Source organism: Chrysochloris asiatica, unplaced genomic scaffold (genome assembly GCF_000296735.1).
Source record: "Chrysochloris asiatica unplaced genomic scaffold, ChrAsi1.0 scaffold00287, whole genome shotgun sequence".
In the NCBI taxonomy this organism is placed as follows: Eukaryota; Metazoa; Chordata; class Mammalia; order Afrosoricida; family Chrysochloridae; genus Chrysochloris; species Chrysochloris asiatica.
In genome coordinates this window covers 1,240,491-1,262,401 of record NW_006408805.1, presented here as the reverse complement: position 1 = coordinate 1,262,401, position 21,911 = coordinate 1,240,491, and the positions used below count along the sequence as shown (strand labels likewise).

Genomic DNA, 21,911 nt, shown 5'->3' with positions numbered 1-21,911 from the left:
ACCTTTTCTTTTCTTTGCCAAATGCGCCTAAGCCTAGGATGGCATATAAGGTACAGCCTGTTATAAGACAGATTCTCTTCTATGCAGATGTTATACAAGACGAATTCCCTTCTATGCAGATGTGAGGGGGAAAACTCAAAGACAGCCCTGTGACAGAATGATCAGCTGTTCTTTAGTAAAGTAAGCCAGGACTCAAGAAGCAGTACTCATGCCATGCATAACTGAGGAGTCCTGAAAGACTTCCACAGCAGGGAGAGGGAATTGTTTCATGGTTTGTAGGTTTAATGGGAGATGACACTTCATTGTTACATTAAAAACATTAAAATCAATTCTTGAAACTGTACCCCAGGCACTTTCCCGGGAGCATTTTGTTGTTGCTATTAAGTGCCTTTGAGTCATTTCTGACTCAGTGAACCTGTATAGGGTTTCCAAGGAGTAGCTAGTGGGTCTGAACAGCTGACCTTGTGGTTTGCAGTGCAGTGACCATTAAACTTACTCTTTGATGCTTAAACCAGTCACTCAGGACTCCACTGAAAATACTGCAATTGTGTTGGTCATTAACTTCTTCTGAAGAAAACAAGGAGATAGAGGAAATTCCTTGTTGTTCTGCGCCATCGAGTCGGTTCCAACACATAGCAACCCTGTGCACAACAGAACAAAACACACCGTCCTCACAATTGCTGCTATGCTTGAGCTCATTGCTATTGATACTGCGTCAGTCCATCTCATTGGTGTTCTCCCTCTTTTTCTCTGACCCTCCACTTTACCAATCATGCTGTCCTTCTCCTGGGACTGGACCCCCTGCTAATATTTCTGAAGTATAAGAGATGAAGTTTGACCATCCTGGCTTCAAGGAGCATTCTGGTTATACTTATTCCAACACAGATTTGTTTGTTCTTCTGGCAGTCCATGGTACCTTTAATATTCCTCAACACCATACATAACTCAAATGCATCAGTTTTTCTATAGTATTATTATTCACTGTCTAACTTCCACATGTATTTGAAGCTATTGAAGCTATTTGTCTTAGTTTGGAAGCTCAGCTGAAAGCTGTCCACCATGGGTGACCCTGCCGGCATTACCGGTGGCATAGCTTCCAGCATTACAGCAACATGCAAGCCACCACAGTAACATAGACTAACAGAGGAGAGCTGGAATCCAGGTTCTAACCGACATGATAATTCCATCTGAAATCAGTCAGTCAGATAAGTCTTAACAATTCTGTTTTTTATTTAGGGGTTTGATTGTGTTTTTACAAAGTAAAAGGTAAAGTGAGATTGAATCCAATTTTAAATCCAACACCTGGGTTATTTTACTACTTCTGCTCATTTAAGGATATACAAGGGAGAGAGAGAGTGTGTGTCTGTGTATAAAGCAATAGGGAAGAGAACAAAATTTGAAGTGAGTGGTCATTTACTCTTTTGAATGCCTGTATATGAGCATCTTACCATAAAGTGTGAACAGTTTCTACGTACAATTTTTAGAGAAATACATGTTACATGTTTTAAATTGAAACCACATACTATGACAGCAATAGTGATTTCCTTATGCTAGGTTTTGGCTATAAACCAGATTTTGTGTAAGTAATGTCCTTGGAAGTTCAGAGATGGACATGGCCTGCAATGTTTGTTCCTTTTATGCTTTCTTGAAATTACTCTTACGTCCATTATGCTTTCTTGAAATTACTCTTACGTCCGTTTACAGTATTTTGTTGTTAAGCCCTAGTGGTTAGCAACACAGTATTGTAAATGGTTAAGTGCTCAACAAAACAAATGGTTAAGTGCTCAGCTGCTAACCAGAAGTCTGTTCGTTTGAACCCACCCAGGTGCTCTGAGGGAGAAACACCTAGTGAGCTGCTTCTGGGAAGTTACAGCCAAGAAACCCTTGTGGGCAGTTCTACTTTGTCACACTGACTCAAGGCTTAGAAACATATCTAATAGGTGTGACAATGGAAGTTGCTTTATGCTCCATCAAGGATTTTAATCAGTTGCTTAAATTTGTTTTATTTCTTCACTGTATTCATACAGTGGAAGAACTCAGGTTTGGCACTGTGGGTTCAAGCTCACCAGCTGCTCCTTGGAAACCCTATACAGGGTCGCTGTGAGTTGAAACTGACTCAACAGCACTAACAACAATGACAACACCCTCGTGTGCTTTGAGCATGGTAGCTCCATAGGATAAGCACTGGACTGCAAACCACAGGGTTGGCAGTTTGAGCCCACAGTTATTCCATGGGATAAAGATGAGGCTTTCTGCTGAAAAGAATTAAAGTCTCAGAAACGCCATATAATTAGAAGAATAGTAAAAGATTTAATGACAAAGATAGCAGTATTATGTGTGCTAGCAAAGAAACAAACACACATATAAGTAAATGACTGATTAGGTTTTGTGGAGTCGGTTCCAACTCATAGTGACCTTATATATAGGGTTTCTGAGGTTGTACACCTTTGTGGGAGCAGAAAGTCTCATCTTTCTCTGGTGAAACAGCTGGTAATTTCTAACTTTTGACCTTGAGGTTAGCAGCCTTAAATAAATGATGTTGTTGTTAAGTGCCGTCGAGTTGGTTCTGACCCATAGTGACCCTGTATAGGGTTTCCGAGGAGCAGCTGGTAAGCTTAAACTGCCGACCTTGCAGTTCAAATGGCTTTGCAGTCTGGTGCATTAACCCACAATGCCACACCAGGACTCCAAATAAATGATAAAACCCTAGTTATTTGAAAGGGAATGTTAAATAAGTTAAAACTCATCAACTCAATAGACTATCTGTTGGTGACTGGTCAGCGCAGTAGTTGGTTCTGACTCATAGCAACCTATGTAGGGTTTCAAAGGGATGTCTGTTGTGTTTGAACCACTGATCTTGTGGTTAGCAGTCCAGTGCTATACCAGGATTCAGTGGTGGTGGTGGTGATGTGCTGTGGAGTTGGTTCCGACTCATAGCAACCCTATACAGGGTTTCCGAGGCTGTAAATCTGTACTGGAGCAGAAAGCCTCATCTTTCTCCTGCGGAATAGCTGGTAGTTTCGAACTGTTGACCTTGTGGTTTGCAGCCCAATTCATAACCACTATGCTACCAGGATTCAGTAGCCATTGTAAATTATGTTTGTTAATAATTTTAATAAGAAATGATGGGTAGTAAATGAAGAAAACAGAATTTAGAATTATCTTGTGTGTGTTGTGGTGCAATGGATTATTTAATGTCTCTTTTAGCCTTAGTCTTTGTAAACTCCCAGCAAACAACAGTTTGCTGATGGGTGGGATTAAGAGAAGGTGGGGGAAGATGCTAATGGTTAGATATGCTTTCCTTGTGAGTGGTTGTTAACAGGACTAATTGTGATTGGTCAGTTTTGCCATCCGCTGTGTATAAAATGAGTCATCTCAATCAGAAAGGGAGATGTTAGTACCATCAAAGAAAAAAAGCTAGGAGTTGAATGTTGAAGCGTCCTTCAGACCCCAAGATTCCTCCGCATTAAACCTTCATCCAGGAAACAGCTATGATACCAGAGGAGCAGCAGCAGCAGAACCAAGAGCCTGAGCAATGGGCCTCTGTTAGAAAAAAATGAAGCCTCAAACGTTCCTCCCAAACTCTCTTGACTCAGCTGGGTTCGATAATCCATGGCAATGTTGTTGTTGTGTGCTGTGGTCAGTTTGACTCATAGCAACCCTGACCAGGGTTTCTAAGGGTGTAAATCTTTACAGGAGTAGAAAGCCTCATCTTTCTCCTGCGGAACAGCTGGTAGTTTCGAATTGCTGACCTTGTGGTTTGCAGCCCAGTTCGTTACCTGGCCACACAAAATTTAGACTCCATAATCACAGTCATGGGGCTTATTATGGAAGTTAACAGGTTACAATTCAGCATCAGAAATTCTCAGGGCACGTTTGTTCTAGTCAGCTGCTGATAAATACCCATAGGAAACACCACTCCACCATAAGTCTCAGTCTGAAGACACTCGGCTTTAGTTCCCTGCGTCAGCAAGCCTAGTTCCCCCACTTACATGCCCCACTTCTGCCCAAAGTCATTCATCTTACATGGGCTGGGAAGCCCCCTGCTCTGTCTTGTGCTCTGGTTCTTGTATCTGCTGCTATTGCTGCTTGTTCTCTGTCACTCCTGGTGTCATAGCTTCCTGGATTGGGGAGGTTCAATGCACAGGCCCAAAGATCCTCCTGGTAATTCTTCGAAAGTAGTGAGATCCCCTCTCCTGCTTCTGAGATGGCTCATTTTAAAGCCATGCTAAAGTTTCAAGATTTTATAATTAATAATTAACTCTGCTAATAGCCACAGCTGAATCATATCACAGTAATTCTCCCACCTCTCTCTCCCAGACCTAGTAGGGCAGAAACATTGTTTGATGGTAGTTACAGACTTTGGCTAGAAGAGACATTAGATAATTCACTATACTACAGACTAGCCTCTGGCTCTTTTAGCCATTGTCCCTTTCATACATGAATATGGAGATTAACTTTCCCCATATTATTTTATGGGGACATAAAATTAATGTGCACATCCATGAATGCTTGTAAACCAGCTACTTCATGTCTTTATCATTCCCAGTTTTTGATAGCCAGTTTCTAAATTGCCTGTCTCTGTCAAGCCAGTCATCTGAGGAGACAATCTTATGTTATTATTGGAACTTTAGGCATCTGCATTCATAAGCAAAGTCCAGTCCACAGCAAGCTATCAAAGTTGCAGCTATTTACACTAACTCAGACATCTTTTTCTTCAGTCACTTGGGTTCTGGTCCATTGAGCCCAAGCCATCCTTGCTAGGTCAAATGGATACCAGCTGCAAGCTTAAGAGTCCACATTCTCTACCCTGTGCTTCAGACAGTTGACCCTTCATTTACTCACTTTCTCAACTCTAGCCCTCCATGGGCTAGGTCGATGCTCATAGGCACAGGAATCCACACAACTCCCTAAACTTCAGGTCAGTCTGCGCCTCCTCTTTTCTCAACTTGTGTGCAGAATCAGGTGCCACCAGGCATTTAATTGGAGAACTAAGTTTGCTGACCCATGGAGTTATAGCTGAGTATCTTTAGGCTGAGACTTACAGGGAATTGGAGTGTTTTGAGCATTTATCAGTGGCCCTAAAAGAGCTTTGTAACATTGCCAGAGTAGGGCAGAGGCCCAGGCCAAGGGACCAAGGACAAAAGAGGCTGCATTTCTGACCCTAAAAAATCTGATAACTATCATAAGATGTCTGAATTCTTGCAATGAATTTACCCCTATAGGAACGAGTTTGGTTAGTTTTACTATCCTGATAGGCTTAAAGGGAGCCAGTCCTAGAGGATGGGGTGCACTTCACTGCCATCAAGACATACTCCACTCCTGGAAGAGCCAGAAGTGGAATGTGTCTTTTGGACCTGAGGCCCACCCCTGTGCTGAGAACCTTCTAGAGCCAGAGATAGAGAGCTGTAAGAACAGAGAAGGCATGAGACAGAAACTTTGGGAAGAGCTTCAGAGAAAGGGCAGCAGCAGAACCAGGAGACCAGTAGTGTGAGGTGGGCTTCCTGCCCCATGGAGCTAAAGGGCCACTGGGTATACTAACCCACCCAGTGAGAGAGCTGAATGCCTTGGGCAGGGAGCTTTATGGTAGAGTGGGTTACCTCTGGGAACTTGTTGGTGGACCCACAGAGTGACATCCAAGTGCATCTGAGTAAGAGATTTACTGCAGAGTTGGGTGTCTTTCTGTTGTTATGTGCCATTGAGTCGGTTCCTACTCATGACAACCCTGTAGATGGGTTCCGAGGAGCGGCTGGTGAGTTTGATCCACCGACCTTGTAGTTCAAACTGATCTTGTGGTCCAGTGCATTATCCTGCTATGCCACACTCTGCCTCTCTGTTACTGTAGCTAAAAAGTTACAACACTTAACCCGAGAAGGGTAGAGGCCAGACTTGAGTAGGGGCCCAGGTCAAGAGCACAAGGGCCCAAGATGAGAGTGCAAGGCTTGGCAGCAGCAGCCAAGAAAAAACTACCTGGCACTTCCCTGGCAAGATGGTAGAGTGGGCAGACACGCTGAGCAGACCCTCTGCAATAAGGACATGGGAGACCAAGTGAAACACACGGATGGTGAACCTGGAACCTTGATCTTCAGGGGAAAGGATTGAGTGCCAACTAAGAGAGGAAGCTGAGCAGGAGTGGCAAGAGAGGAGAGAGGGTTGTTGCTGACTTGGTGCAATACAACCATCTTGAGCTTTTGTGGGTGGCTGTCAATCAAGAGTAGCCTGGAGGTAGAGGAAACTAGCTGGAGGCTGGTAGTGAAAGCCCTATGGTTCTCCCCACCTTCCTGTGGTTAGCTCCTGCCCTTTCCTGCCCAACATCCAATGGCACCCCCTCCTGAAAGAAGCTGTCTGGTCTAAAGAATTATATCCGAGTTCCTCCTGTTACTTCCAAGTTGATCTGATCCTTAGTTGTAACTTAGGACTTCCCTAATAAACCCCATAGCTTTGAGTATGGTCTTTGAGTTCGATATGGCTATTGCAGCAAATGATCAAACCCAACAGAGAAATACAGAGTGCCATGGGAGTCCTGGTGTGGCGCTGTGGGCTAATGCGTCAGACTGCAAAGTCATCTGAATGGCAAAGTCAGTGGTTCAAGCTCACCAGCTGCTCCTTGGAAACCCAATACAGGGTCGCTATGAGTCAGAATCGACTCAACGGCACTTAACAACAACAACATGGAGGTTGGCCAGTGTCAGAATTGGTAAAAAGGTTGGAGCGTGGAGGTATGTCTGACTTCCAACACAGAAGCATCAGCCTGGGCTGATATTGATGGTTATTCTCTCTCTTCTCCTTGATGCTAGATGAGGAGTTCTGATATCACCATATCTTTTTTACATTTGTGATAAACTTTACTAAGAGAAATTGTTCATTTGCCAGAGCAATGTAGGGTAAACTAGTTTTGGTTTCAGTCTTCCAATAATTGACTAATTAAACAGCAATCACCCCAGTTTCATTAAGGGCTTCCTTTTTATGACAAAGATAGTACTTAGTGAAAATGACTTGGCATTGGACAAATTTCTGGCAGTGCTGCCAGTTATTCCTGTTAGTGTCATCTCAGCCTCCTGTGGTCAGTGGCATTCATTTGTGGGGTTGGACCTAGGTGCTTGTTGGTGTTTATTGAATATAATTTCAAGCTATTGGACTCGTATAGTAATAGACTCCAGGTCTTATTCACATCACCACAGTTCTCTAAGAAATTGAGCAAGCTTGTGATGGATAACTATAAACCAAGTCATGTTTAATGAATATCCGTTATGACCATCAGTTCTTTCCAAATGCCAAGATCAACTGAAAGTATGTCATTGTTGTTATGGAGTCCATTCCCACTCCTAGTAACCCTGTATAGATAGGGATTTTAGAGGAGTGGCTGTGAGTTTGAACTGCTGACCTTGCAGCTCAAACTGACCTTGTGGTTCAGTACTTATCCTACAGTGCCACACCAGTTATTGTTAAGTGCCATCAAGTCGGTTCCAACCCATAGCGACCCTGTTATATATGGTTTCCAAGGAGCAGCTGGTGAGCTTGAACTGCCAACTTTGTAGTTAAAACTGACTTTGCTGTCCACCCACCCATAGTGCCACACCAAGACTCCAGTTGCTGTTGTTGTTGTTGTTAAGTGCTGTCGAGTTGGTTCCGACCCATAGCGACCCTGTACAGGGTTTCCGAGGGTGTAAATCCTTACGGGAGTAGAAAGCCTCATCTTCTCCCGCGGAGCGGCTGGTAGTTTCGAACCGCTGACCTTAAGGTTCGCAGCCCGATTCGTAACCACTATGCTACCAGAGCTCCAAGACTCCAGGTAGGAGACAGTTAATAAGAAGCTAGAACTAGTAAAAGAGATTAGTGTAAGGCAACATTAGGTAACAACAATGAGCTGTGAAAATTTAAAGGACAATTGTAATTTAGTAGATTATGTGCTAGGGTTAAAGTTGACTCAATATATGGTCTACTGCCTTTTAATAAATAAATAGTTGAGGAAAGATCTGGCAAAAGGAAGAAACAGCCCTCCTTGTTCTCACTCTCTCAGGAAAGTGTCTCCTGTTAACAAGTTATTTGAGTGTTTACTTTGCCTTGACTGCTTACCAGTGGTGAGGCCCTTCTTAACCTTTGAACCCAGTGAGAATTCAAATAAACCAAAAAGATTTTACACAGCTGGCTCGCTCTTTTAAACAAGTGGTATCAAAATATCTTCTCTCACTTTTGAAAAGAGGTCAGCAAGATAAAAATTAAAAGACAGTACATGACCTGCTATTCCATGATCTAGATAAACTTGTGTTTGCAAATTTTAGCTTGTGGAGTACCTGTCATAGAGAATATGGATGGATCCTGGGAGGTCTTATTTGATTTATTTTAAAAGTACTTAAAAATATTTGCTTTGCAGTACTCTCCCATTTTATCACTGGTTAGAATTAGATTTTCTTTGGGATAAAGGAATATGCACATAGATTTCTAAAGTGCCATTAATATAATTTTTCTGTTTTGATGTGTTCTGTGGCTACAGATACGGTACCCAGCCCTGGTCAAACATGGGGATAATTTGTAGACATCATAACCTTAGTGTAGCACAATGCTGGGCATATAGTAGGTACTTGCTATCATTCTATCGATGCTTTTATTTTATGTATATATATATGAATATGTAAGGAATGAAGAAATTAAAAAAATATGCTGAATTCAGATAAAATGGCTATTCTCATTAAATACTATTCCTTAAGATTTCGGTGATTTGTTTCTGTCAGTTTATTGTATTAAGGTATTGTTTACTTTCTGCTAGGCATTAGGAGCCTGGGTGGTGCCAACGGTTTATGTTTGACTGATAACCTAAAGGTTGGCTGTTTGAATCCACACAGCAGCTCCACAGAAGAAAAGCCTGGCAAACTGCTTCTATAAAGCTTATAGCAAAGAAAACGGTATGAAACAGTTCTCCTCTGTAATTCAGGATGCCATGAGTTGGAATTGATTTGACAGTAATGGGTTTCTTACTAGGCATTAGAATGTAGCAAAGTTCAATATGATATCATTCCTGCCCACAAAGAGCAGATTGTTATGTAACCAGATAGAGTAGACTTGATCTGTCCTTAGACATTTGTTCAAAATATACAGCAGTAACACAGAGGAGAAGAAACTAACCATATTTGAAAGATGACATGAACTTTGTTATTTTTCTAATTTTATCTTGTTTCTTGTCCAGCTCTCCTTCTAGAATGTAAGGTATACATTTTTGTCAGTTTTAGTTTTTATTTTTTTATTGCTCTAGCCTCAGCACCTAGAGTAGCCCATAGGATAGAGTTAGAACTGAATATGTATGTTTATTGCATGGATACATTAATTTTAGTTATTGCCAATGTCACCTAAAAAGGATTTACCAATTATATTTCTACCAGCAATATATGATAGTGATTTTTACCCATATCCTTACCAGTACTGTGTTTTGTGAGTATTTTTTTTTTAATATTTACTAAATATGCTATTCTAGCTCTATAGCTCTGGTATAGTGCTGTAGACTAGTGAACTACACAAGGTTGGCAGTTCAAACCCACTAGTCACTCCTTGAAAACCCCATATAGGATCGCCATGAGTCAGAACTGAATCGACAGCACTTAATAACAACTATCTCTATATTAAAATAACACAAAAATATGCTCTTCCTAAACTGCCATCTCTTTCCAGTAGTTTTCCTGCTGCCCTTTTACAGCAAAACTCATGAAGGAGTTCCTCTTTTCTCATCCTGCCCTGGGCTTACCCATCAGGCTTCTGTCCCTTCAGTACTACTGAAACTGCTTTTATCACCATCACCAGTGATACCCATTCTGCTGTTCCTCCTGTCTCATATGATGACAGCAGATAGCTGTTTTTCCAGAGGTTTTTTTTTTTCCCTTTCTGGACACAGCATTCTGGATTTCCTCATCCTTTCTCATTAGCCTCCATTAACAGTTATTTTCCTCTACTCACCTTCTAAATGTTGGAGTGTTCCAAGGCTGTGGTCTGGCCTCTCCACTTCTCTATCTGCATATTCAGCTAATGGAGAGCTGCTGTAGTGTTAGGTCTAAAATCTGCCTAGCCAGCTCTGACTTCCTCCCACAGCTCCAGACTCATCTATCAGTTGTGTGCTTGACAAAAGTATTTGGCTGTCTAATAGATACCCTAAACTTTGGCCAAAACATAACTTTTGATGCGCTTTCTGCTAGGTGTTTAGGAATGTTCAGTCTGTCTCCTCTCCCCTCTCTTGTCTTCCCATTTCATTCTGTTGGACCCAAACCAGCAGAGAACCTCAATAGGTCTCTGCTTCATGCTCCACTTCTAAACCACCAGCAGTAGTGTACGTTAAGAATATATTCTGAATCCAAACACGTCCTTCCACTTCCACAGTGATTGTTGTTGTTAAGTACTGTCAAGTTCATTCCAAATCACAGTGAGCCTGTATACGGTTTTTGAGGAGCTGCTGGTGAGTTTGAACAGCCGACCTTGCGATTAGCAACCTGGTTGGTGCTTATTCTACAGTGGACTTCAGTACCCTGAAAGGTCTCCTTGCTTTCCCCTCCTGCCCCACTTCAGTCTACTTTCCACCAGCCAAAGATCTTTTTAACACATGAATGAAATCACTTCCACTCCCCTTCTCTAAATATTCTAAGGGCTTGCATTGTTATTAAAATACATTCAAGAATCTTTCACTTTGCTTTGAAAGCAGGATGTGATCTGGCCCAGCTTTCTGCTAGTTTTCATTTCCTGCCTCTTCTCACCCTCACTGCATTGGTCTTTTTACTGTTCTGCAAACATTCCAAGCTTTGGTGTTCTAAGAGACTCAGTATTCTCTCTGTAGGGAACTGTCTTTGTCTTCCAGGAGCCTGAGTCTGCCTTCAGTAAAAGAAAATCAGTTGTATCTATGTCATTGGGTTGTTGTGAAAATTAACTTACTATACTAAAAACAATTAAATGGTATCTAGCACAGGCTAAGTATTGTTGTTGTCAAGTGCCTTCGAGTCAGTTCTGACCCATAGCAACCCTATATAGGGTTTCTGAGAAGCGGCTGGTGGGCTTGAACCGGTGAGCTTGAACCACCAACTTTGTGGTTCAAACCAACCTTACATTTGGTTTGAACCACAAGGTTCAATGAGCTGGAGCACATTAACCCACAGCGCCACACAGGGACTCCAAGTATTATATAGTGTGCTAAACTGCAAAGTCAGTTTGAACTGCAGGGTTGGTGGTTCAAGCTCACCAGTTGCTCCTTGGAAACCCATAGAGGGGTGCTATGGGTAGGGGCCCTATGGGTAAGAACCGACTCAACGGCGCTTATTTTGTATAATGCTGCAGGATAATGCACTGGATCACAAGGTTGTTAGAAACATAAGGTCAGTGGTTCAAACTCACCAAGACGCTCCTTGGAAATCCTATACAGGGTCCCTAGGAATTGGAACGGACTTGATAGCTCTTCACAACAATAAGCTATTATTTTGTTGGTTTTGTTGTTATTATTTTAGGTAACATGAGGAGGCATGCATTTTGGTTGTGTTATGTTTTAGATGCTTGTGAGATGTACAAATGCAAATGTACTATAGGAGTCCTGGTGTGGTGTTGTAGGCTAATGCTTCAGACTGCAACGTCATTTGAACTGCAAGGTCAGTGGTTCAAACTCACCAGCTGCTCTTTGGAAACCCTATACAAGGTCTCTATGGGTCGGAATCAACAACAACATAGGCAGTTGAGTGTAGTCTTTTGGAATAACTAGTGTAATAAGAGGTATCCTAGTGCCTTGGAAATACAAACAAAACTTCCATCTCCAATTAAGCATCCAGAGATTACATTGTAAGTTGGGAAGATATGGACAATTCTTTGTGTTTGACATATCTAAGTCTCCGGGTGGTGCCAACAGTTAATACACTCCATGGGGACAACTTTAAGGTCAGTGGTTTGAGCATAGCAAAGGATCCTCAGAAGAAAGACCTGGCAGACTACTTCTGGAAGAAAAAAACCCCAACCCAGCTATTGAAAATGCTAAGAGCACAGTTCCACTCTGACCTGCAGTCAGCCATGAGTCAGTGTTAACATAAAATTTTTTTAAAATTATAGTCTGTTGAGCTTTCAGAATAGGACAGCCATCATGTTGACAACTCTGGCTTTTCAGATAAAATAATTCAGCTGGTTGTTTTAGATTTTCTTTTTTATTATGTTTTCTAGTGAGCCCAGGCCTGGGTCTTGCTGTGGAAGTCTGTCCTGCTGCTTCTGTAAGCTGGCGCTATGCATCCAGACCCTGGGTCCTTAGAGACGCTGCTGTGTGGAACTCTTCTGATTCTGTGCTCTTCTGTAAGTGCAGGTAAGTATGGGAAATAGTAGTGTTGGGGGGGGGGGGACGCTTTACCCCTGTTAATCCTGTAAAACACAAACTTGGACTTAAGTGCTTTGCTAATAAAGTGGTATTGTTTTATTTTGTTTGTATGTTGTTGTTGTTGTGTGCCAGTGAGTCGTTCTCTACCTACCCTATATAGAGTTTTCAAGGCTGTAAATCTTTGCGGAAACAGAAAGTCTCATTTTGTTCCTTTAGTGTAAGAACTCCCCCATCCTAAATTCCTGAAGTGATAGACAAATGAAACTATTGCAAACACCAAATACAATGTTGAGAGTACTTTGTTACCTTGGTGGTGGTGGTGTGCCGTGAAGTTGGTTCTGACCTATAGCGACCCTGTACAGGGTTTCCAAGGCTGTAAATCTTTACGGGAGCAGAAAGCCTCTTCTTTCTCCAGAAGAACAGCTGATAGTTTCAAGTTGCTGACCTTGAGGTTAGCAGTCCTATTCATAGCTTTGTTACCTTTATTGTTGTTGTTATTAAGTGCTGTTGAGTCAGTTCCGACCGGACCCATCCTGACCCTGTGTAGGGTTTCCGAGGAGCAATTGGTAAGTTTGAACTGCCAAACTTGCGGTTCAAACCGACTTTGCACTCCAGTGCATTAGTTAACCCATGACGCCGCACCAGGATACCTTATATCTAAAAAGGATAGACGTTGTATTTCAGCTGTGACTTCCTGATTTTCTAGTTTCTTAAAAGTTGAATAGTGCTTTGTATTGAAGGGAAGTAGTAAAGAGGTGCCTTTGTGTATAGAATAACTTGTCCTCAAAAGTCAAGTCCTGCTGTCAAAAATAGAGTTGTATTTTTTCAGATTCTAAACTTCCATTTTGCAAGTCACTGCTTTAAAATAACTGTTTGCTATTCCCCATCAATAGAACTGGTATTTTATACAGATTCTAGTCTATTCTACACTGATTATTAAGTCATAGACTGATTTTTATTTTTTTGCCTTCCAAAAATGGGCTATCTAGAACTTTTATAGGTATTAAGAACCATGATGTTGTTGTTGTTGTGAAGTGCTGTCGAATTGGTTCTGACCCATAGCGACCCATAGGGTTTCTGAGGAGCAGCTGGTGAGCTTGAACCACCAACCTTGCAGTTCAAACAGCTTTGCAGTCTGCCACATTAACCTACAGCACCACACCAGGACTCAAAACCTTGATAGATCTAAGATAAAATAAAGAATTGCCTTTAATTTTAGGTGAAATGTGTTTAATATTCTCCCTGTCTTTCCTGTCTTTTTCTCTCTTTCTTTGTCTCTCATCCCCCACCCCTTGTAGACTTGACACCTTCTTTTATTTTGGAACCACTCTCTGTTGTCCAGAAACTTGGTGGACCAGTAGTACTACATTGCTCTGCTAAGCCTGGGACCGTTCATATCTCATGGTTACTTAATGGAAAAAGGTTGGATAGAAACATGGAACAGATTATGATTCATCAGGGGACTTTGACTATTCTTTCTCTTAACCCCTCCCTTTCGGGTTACTACCAGTGCATTGCCAATAATAGCATCGGTGCAATTTTGAGTGGTCCTGCCACAATATCCACAGCAGGTGAGTTTCATTCTGTGTCTGCTATTTATGATGTTTCCTGAAATTTCCCTGTTAGTGCAGTACTTGAATTTCTGAATAGTGAAAAGTCAGACATATCTGAGTCCTCATTGCAGCCTTGACTCCTTTGCTGTTGAGTACAGCATGGGGAGATGAACTTAACCCCACCACCGCAGGCCCAGTGTCTTCAATTGTAACAAGAGTGTAGACATTTTTTTTTTTTTTTAAGTTACACAGTAAGAACAGTTTTCTAATGTGAATTGTAAATAGTTTCTTTGTATGTTTTTAAGTCTCTAATTTTGTTGTTAAATTGTTATTCCACACTGTTATTTCATGTAATTCTTTATCTTTCTTTCATGTCTAATTGTTTTATTTCCCTTGATTATTGAGTGATTTTCATTTAAATAATTGAAACCAGGCTAAAGCAGCGAGGGGGAAAAATAACTGACGAAAGGAATGTTGAGAATTGAACTTATGGAAAATCTGGAGCAAGTGGTTTTCTTAGTAATCTTTGAACCATCTGCCTTTCAAATGGTGATGGCTTCCAGTAGTGGAAAACTTCTTTGTAAGGGCACCCCTATTTACAGAACAAATCTGGATTCCCCAGGAGTAGTGAATTTGTCATAACTGAGAAGAGTAAATGTTTTTGCAGAGCTGTGACCCGTGGCTCCAAGACACACACAGGAGAGCTGGATTCCTATGGCAGCTGCTGAATGCTCTCTGCTTTGGAGTAATGAGCCTGTCTATGCATCCTTCGTCTGTAGTGAACTTAAACTGAGAAATTGAGACCCAGAGTTGATAGAGTCACAGAATTCAAACCATATTACTGCTTGTTTTTTTTTCATGTCCTAAGTTAATATGGTAATGTAGATAGCTAAACAGAATAGTAGTGCATAAAAAAAGAGTGACTTTGTCGAGGGCCTGTATCAAAAAGGATATATCTTGACAGAATGGGAATAATTATGTTTTATAGCTCTCCTTGATGGTTTTTATGCTCTTCCCACATGATGTTTTAAGAGCAGTTTATTTTTCCTGTAGTTCCTCTGGAAACAAAGACTTCTAGAAAAGGGTGCCATGATTTAGTTCTCAGTCTTCAGTCACATGCCTTTCTGAGATAAAAGATCATTCTATTCCCTGGATTGAGATTGTTGTTTTTGCTGCTGTTAGGTGCAGTCAAGTAGGTTCTGACTCATAGCGACGCTGTGCACAACAGAATGAAATACTGCCCGGTCCTGCGCCATCCTCACAACTGTTGCTATGTTTGAGCCCATTGCTGCTCCCACTGTATCAATCCATCTCATTGACGGTCTTCCTTCCTCTTTTTGTTGACCCTCCCCTCTACCAAGCACAATATTCTTCTCCAGGGACTGGCCCCACCTGACAACATGTCCAAAGTAGGAGAGGGAAAGTCTGGCCATTTTGGCTTCTAAGGAGCATTCTGTTTATACTTCTTCCAACACAGATTTGTTTGTTCTTCTGGCACTCCATGGTACTTTTAATATTCTCCTCTAACACCATAACTCAGATGCAGCAATTCTTTTACAGTTTTCCTTATTTACTGTCTAACTTTCATATGTAGATGAGGCTATTGAAGATACCATGGCTTTGGTCAGGCACACCCTAGTCCTCAAACTGACATCTTGGCTCTTGAACACTTGACAGAGGTCTTGTGCAGCAAATTGGTTAATGAAATACGTCATTTGATTTATTGACTGAGGCTCCCACAAAAGTCTATGTTATAGATACTGTTTCTAATTTTAGTTTCCTTTAGGAAAGAGAATTAGATTTACATTTACTTTTTAATTTACTTTTTATTTTAGTTCTTGGTGATTTTGGTTCATCAACAAAGAATATTATTACAGCCGAGGAAAAAAGTACTGGATTTATTGGCTGCAAGGTACCAGATAGTAACCCCAAAGCTGAGGTGCGCTATAAAATCCGGGGAAAATGGCTGAAACATTCCACAGGTGAGAACTTTTATAGAAAGCCCCATGATGCTTTGCAGAATAAGAATTGTCCTGTTAAAGTCTGTGTGGTAGGCACTGTGGATACAGAAATAAGAGATACCATCTCTTCTCAGGAAGACAAGGGGAAAAGGTCCCAGTATACTAAAACTAAAGCACTTTTACTGAGCCGATTTCAACTCAGAGCGACTATCTTGATTCTCGAGTTCTACTGTAACAGAAATACCACAAGTGGATGGTTTGAACAAACACATTTATTCTTTGTTTGTTGTTGTTGTTAAATACAAGCATGGTGGGGTTTTTTTAACCTACAGCCCCACACCAGGACTCCTAGAACTCCAAATTCAGTGCACCGGCTCTCTAAAGAGGTCCTTAATCTCTTTTCAGCATCAGTAGGTCCTGCATTCTTTGGAGAACTCCATGTGTCTTGGCATCAGACTTCCCCTGGATCTAGGTGCTTCACAGTGCAGGGACCCCAGGTCTTCTTTCTTGGTGATAGTAGATTAGATCCCTCTTTGTTCGCTTCTGTATCCTTTTATCTTTGTAAGATGAAAAATGTTGCAGGCCACACCCCTGAGGAAACTTCCTTTCAATTGATTAGCTGCTCATAACAGGTCTCATTATGAAGTGATTGCATTATAGTAAATCCGCTCACTGGGGATGTTGTTGTTGTTGTTGTTAAGTGCCATTGAGTGGGTTCCGACCTATAGAAGTGACCCTGTATAGGGTTTCCGAGGAGCAGCTGGTGAGCTTGAACTGCCGACCTTGCAATTCAAATGGCTTTGCAGCCTGGTGCATTAACCCACAGTGCCACACCAGGACTCCGGGATAGCTACATCTTAAGTACTAAACCACGAGGGTGCTGACCCAGGCAAATTGACAGGAAATCTTCACTATCACAGTGACCCTGTGGGACAGATTAGAGCTGCCCCATCGAGTTTCCAAGGTTGTAGATTTTGATGAAAGCATAGTGGCACATCTTCCTCCCTTGTTGCAACTGATGAATTCAAGCTCTAGGTTATCAGCCAAGTGCTTTTAACCATGGTGCCACCCTGGCTTCTTTCATAGTATTCACCGTATTCTGATTCAGTTCCCACAGGGGCTCACTTCTTGAGTCATTCAAGTCTCTGCTCAGGTATCAGAGAAGACCACCCTGAAGCCTTGCCTAAAGTAATATGGCCTGACACTCTCTATCCCCATAATGGAGCTTTGCATGTTTATTGCTTATCTTTGCCTTTGCAACGCCCCTTCTCTGCACAAGTACTTTGTTCATTGCTGTGTCACTTGTGCCTTGGACATTGTTTGGCAGAAAATATGCACTCAACACATATTTGAGAGAGAAAAGGGAACAACTAAACAATGAATTGTTGTTGTTGTTAGGTGCCATCGAGTCAGTACCGACTCATAGTGACCCTATGCACAACACAATGAAACACTGCCCGGTCCTGGGCCAGACTCAAAATCATTGCTATGCTTGAGCTCATTGATGCTACCACTGTGCCAGTCCATCTCGCTAGGGGTCTTCCTCTTTTTCTCTGACCCTCCAACTTACCAAGCACGATATCCTTCTCCGTCGACTGGTCCCTTATGACAATATGTCCGAAGTATGAGAGACGAAGTCTGGTCATCCTGGCTTCCAAGAAGCACAATGGCTGCACTTTTTTCCAGCACAGATCTGTTTGTTCTTTTGGCAGCTTATGGTACTTTCAATATTCTCCTTCAACACCATAACTCAAATGTATCAATTCAGCTACGATCTTCTTTATTCACTGTCCAGTTAATACCACTATTATTCAAATTTACGCAACAACCACTAAAACCAGTGAGGATGAAATAGAATTCTACCAACTTCTTCAATCTGAAATTAATCAAACATGCAATGAAGATGTATTGATGACTACTGGTGATTGGAATGCAAAGGTTGGGAGCAAAGAGGAAAGATCAGTAGTTGGAAAATATGGCCTTGGTGATAGAAATGATGCTGGAGATTGCATGATAGAATTATACAAAACCAGTAGTTTGTTCATTTCAAATACCTTTTTTAAACAGCATAAGATATAATTATACACTTGGACCTCACCAGATGGAATACACAGAAATGAAATTGACTACATCTGTGGAAAGAGACTGTGGGAAAGCTCCATATCATCAGTCAAAACAAGGCCAGGGGCAGATTGTAGAACATACCATCAATGACTCATATGCAAATTAAAACTGAATCTGAAGAAAATGAAAACAAGTCCATGGGAGCCAAAATATGACTTTGAATATATCCCACCTGAATTTAGAGATCATCAGAATAACTGATTTGATGCATTAAACACTAAAGACCAAAGACCAGAAAAGTTGTGGGATGACATCAAGAACATCATACAAGAAGTAAGAAAAAAGTCATTAAGAAGTCAAGAAAGAAGGAAAAGATCAAAATGGATGTCAGAAGAGACACTGAAACTTGCTCTGTAATGTAGAAATGTTAAAGCACATGGAAGACATGAGGAGGTACAAGAGTTGAACAGAAAATTTCAAAGTTTAGTTCGAGAAGACAAAGTCAAATATTTATAACAAAATGTGCAAATATCTGGAGTTAGAAAAACAGAACGCTCATCATTTCTCAATCAGGCAAAACTGAAGAAAAAATTCAAGCATCGGCTTTCATTATTGAAAGATTCTCTGGGCAAATTATTGAATGATGTAGAAAGGATCAAGAGAAGATGGAAGGAATATACAGAGTCACTGTCCCAAAGAAAATGATTGATGCTCAACCATTTCAAGAGTTAGCATATGATCAAGAGCCAGTGATACTGAAGGAAGAAGTCCAAGGTGCATTGAAGGAATTGGCAAAGAAAACAAGACATCAGGAATTGATGGAATAAAAATTGAAATCTTTCAAGAAAGTGAGGCGACACTGGAAGCATTTATCATCTATGCCAAGAAATTTGGAAAACAACTCTCTGGCCAACTGATTGGAAGAGATTCATATTTGCGCCCATTCCAAAGAGAGGTGACCCAATGGACTGCAGAAATCATTGAACAATATCTTTGATATCCCATGTGAGTAAAGTTTTACTAAAGGTAATACAGAAACGGCTGCAAGCGTACATTGACAGAGAACATCCAGAAGTTCAACCTGGATTCAAAAGAGGCCGTCTAATGAGGAATATCATTGCTGATGTCTGATGGATTTTGGCTGAAAGCAGAGAGTTTCAGAGAGGTTTACCTGTGCTTTATTGACTATGCAGAGTCTTTTGATTGTGTGGATCATGACAAGCTATGGACAACATTGTGAAGTATAAATATTCCAGAACACTTAATTGTGCTCATGAGGAATCTGTATCTGGAACAAGAGGCAGTTGTTCGAACAGAACATGGGAACACTGAATGGTTTAAAATTAGGAAAGGTGTGCAACAAGGTTGTATTCTTTCACATACTTATTCAACCTATATGCTGAGCAAATAATCCGAGAAGCTGCGTTATATGAAGAATATAACCCAGTCTGCCAGGAGGCAGGCTTGCATGACATCAGGATTGGAGGAAGTCTCATGAACAACCTGTGATATGCAGATGATATAACCTTGCTTGCTGAAAGTGAAGAGGACTTAAAATACGTACTGCTGAAGATCAAAGACCATAGCCTTCAATATGGATTGCATCTCATTGTAAAGAAACAATGAATGAATACCACATAATCAGTGTTATAGGAACAGATTTGCCTGTGTTGTTCTTGGGTGGTGCAAATGGTTGGTAGTTCAAATCCACCTTAGCAGTACCATGGAAGAAAGACTTGTGAATCTGTTGTCATTAAGATTATTGCAGTTTAGTTGTTTGCCGGGAATCCATCAAGGCAAGCAATCAAGTTCCTTCAGGACAAAACCCCCTCTAAGATTGAAACTGAAAGGGAACACATGAGGAGGAATGTAAGCTTGCTGGTGCCCATGTTGAATCTACTGGTGAGTGGAAGAGGGGGAAAGGCAGCAGTGAAGAAATGGGCTGAGTTCAGCCATGTTCCACAGACTCCTGTGGATCTGGAGATGAGAGAGAGGAAAAGGGCTGGTCCAAAATATGCTGAGACCTGGGGACACCTGAGCCTATGGACAAGAACATAGCCACAGAGATCTAGAGCTGAGAGTGAAGCATCCAACTGATACGGATAGGGATGGGTAACCTAAAATGAGGGGGCGATAAAAGGCATGAAATGACTGGCTTACAAGGTTTCAAGGGGGAGTTTAGTTTAATAGTGTGTGAGGAAAGAAAGAGCCCTACTGAATAGTTTTCAACTTGTCTAGATGGGTCTGGTTAAAAGAGATGTAGATAAGATTCTTATGATTCAATAATGAGTAATTGTTATCATAATTGCAATTGTCACAGTTGTAAAGGTAGAAATTTTGTAACAAAAATGGAGGTATAGTTAATCTTACAGTCCAAAAATAAAGGACCCTAGGACCATCAAGGTAGAAGAGCACAAGTGGAATGTGAGACCTTATCCAGAGAAGTAGCGACACCAGAGATGGAGGCAGAGATGGGGGATATGGAGAGAGGGAGCAGCTGAGGGCTCTAGATTCATGGAAAGAGAGGGACTGAGAGCTGTCAGTGAGGCGGCAAGCTTGCAAAATGTGCCCTTTGGTGGTGTTGTTAGGTGCCACTGAGTTGGTAACGACTAATAGCGACCCTATGCACAGCAGAACGAAACACTGCCTGAACCTGGGCCAACCTCACTACTGTTGCCACGCTTGAGTCCATCAATGCTGTCACTTGGCCAATCCATCTCTTTGGGAGTCTTCCTCTTTTTCTGTGACCCTCCACCTTAACCAAACATGATATCCTTCTCCAGTGAATGGTCCCTCCTGACAATATGTCTGAAGTATGAGAGATGAAACGTGGCCATCTTGGCCTCCAAGGAGCATTCTGGCTATTTTCAAATGGATCTATTGGTTCTTTTGGCAGCCCATGGCACTTTCAATATTCTCCAACACCATACCTCAAAAGCATCAATTCTTCTATGGTGTTCCTTACTCACTGTCCAGCTTTCACATGCATATGAGGTTATTGAAAATACCATGGCTTGGGTCAGGCGCACCTTTGTCCTCAAGCTGACATCTTTGTTCTTCAACACTTAAAAAAGGTCTTGTACAGCAGATTTGCCTAATGCAATACGTCATTTGATTTCTTGACTGCTGCTTCCGTGAGTGTTGATAGTTGATCCACTCAAGTGGATCCTTGACAACTTCAATCTTTTCTCCATTGATAAGAATGTTGTTTATTGGTCCAGTGGATTTTTGTTTTCTTTGTATTGAAGTGTAATCCATACCGAAGGCTGTGCTCTTTGATCTTCATCAGTAAATGTTTTAAGTCCTCTTCACTTTCAGCAAGTAAGTTGTATCATCTGCGTATCGCAGGTTGTTAACGTGTCTTCCTCCAATTCTGATGCCACGTTTTTCTTCATATAACCCAGCTTCTCAGATGATTTGCTCAGCATACAGTTCGAATAAGTATGGTGAAAGAATACAGCCTTGTTGCACACATTTCTTAATTTTAAACCATTCAGTGTTCCCATGTTCTTTCGAACAACTGCCTCTTTGTCCAGGTACAGATTCCTCATGAGCACAATTAAGTGTTCCGGAATACTCATACTTTGCAGTGTTGTCCATAGCTTGTCATGATCCACACAATTGAAAGCCTTCACGTAGTCAATAAAGCACAGGTAAACATCTTTCTGATATTCTCTGCTTTCAGCCAAGATTGATTGGATATCAGCAATGATATCCCTCATTCCACGGCCTCTTCTGAATCTGGGTTGAACCTCTGGATGTTCTCTGTCAATGTATGCTTATAGCTGTTTCTGTATTACCTTTTGTAAAACTTTACATGGATGAGATATCAAAAAGATTGTCCGATGATTTCCGAATTATGTTGGGTCACCGCTTTGGAATGGGTGCAAATACAGATCTCTTCCAATCAGTCGGCCAGATAGTTGTCTTCCAAATTTCTTGGCAGAGATGAGTGAGTGCGTCCTGTGCCGCCTCACTTTCTTGAACGATTTCAATTTGTATTCCATCAATTTC

General features: G+C 41.4%; 1 protein-coding gene across 1 annotated transcript in view; it reads left to right on the top strand.

Annotated features, from left to right (window-relative positions):
- The first annotated feature begins 12,231 nt into the window (after window positions 1-12,231).
- CDON (cell adhesion associated, oncogene regulated) overlaps window positions 12,232-21,911 on the top strand; it is a 133,629-nt gene continuing 123,949 nt past the window's right edge. Inside the window, exons 1-3 of the mRNA XM_006874581.1 lie at window positions 12,232-12,307; window positions 13,618-13,890; window positions 15,708-15,854. Of these exons, the coding sequence (XP_006874643.1) occupies window positions 12,232-12,307; window positions 13,618-13,890; window positions 15,708-15,854 (496 nt within the window). The remainder of the gene's footprint in view (window positions 12,308-13,617; window positions 13,891-15,707; window positions 15,855-21,911) is intronic.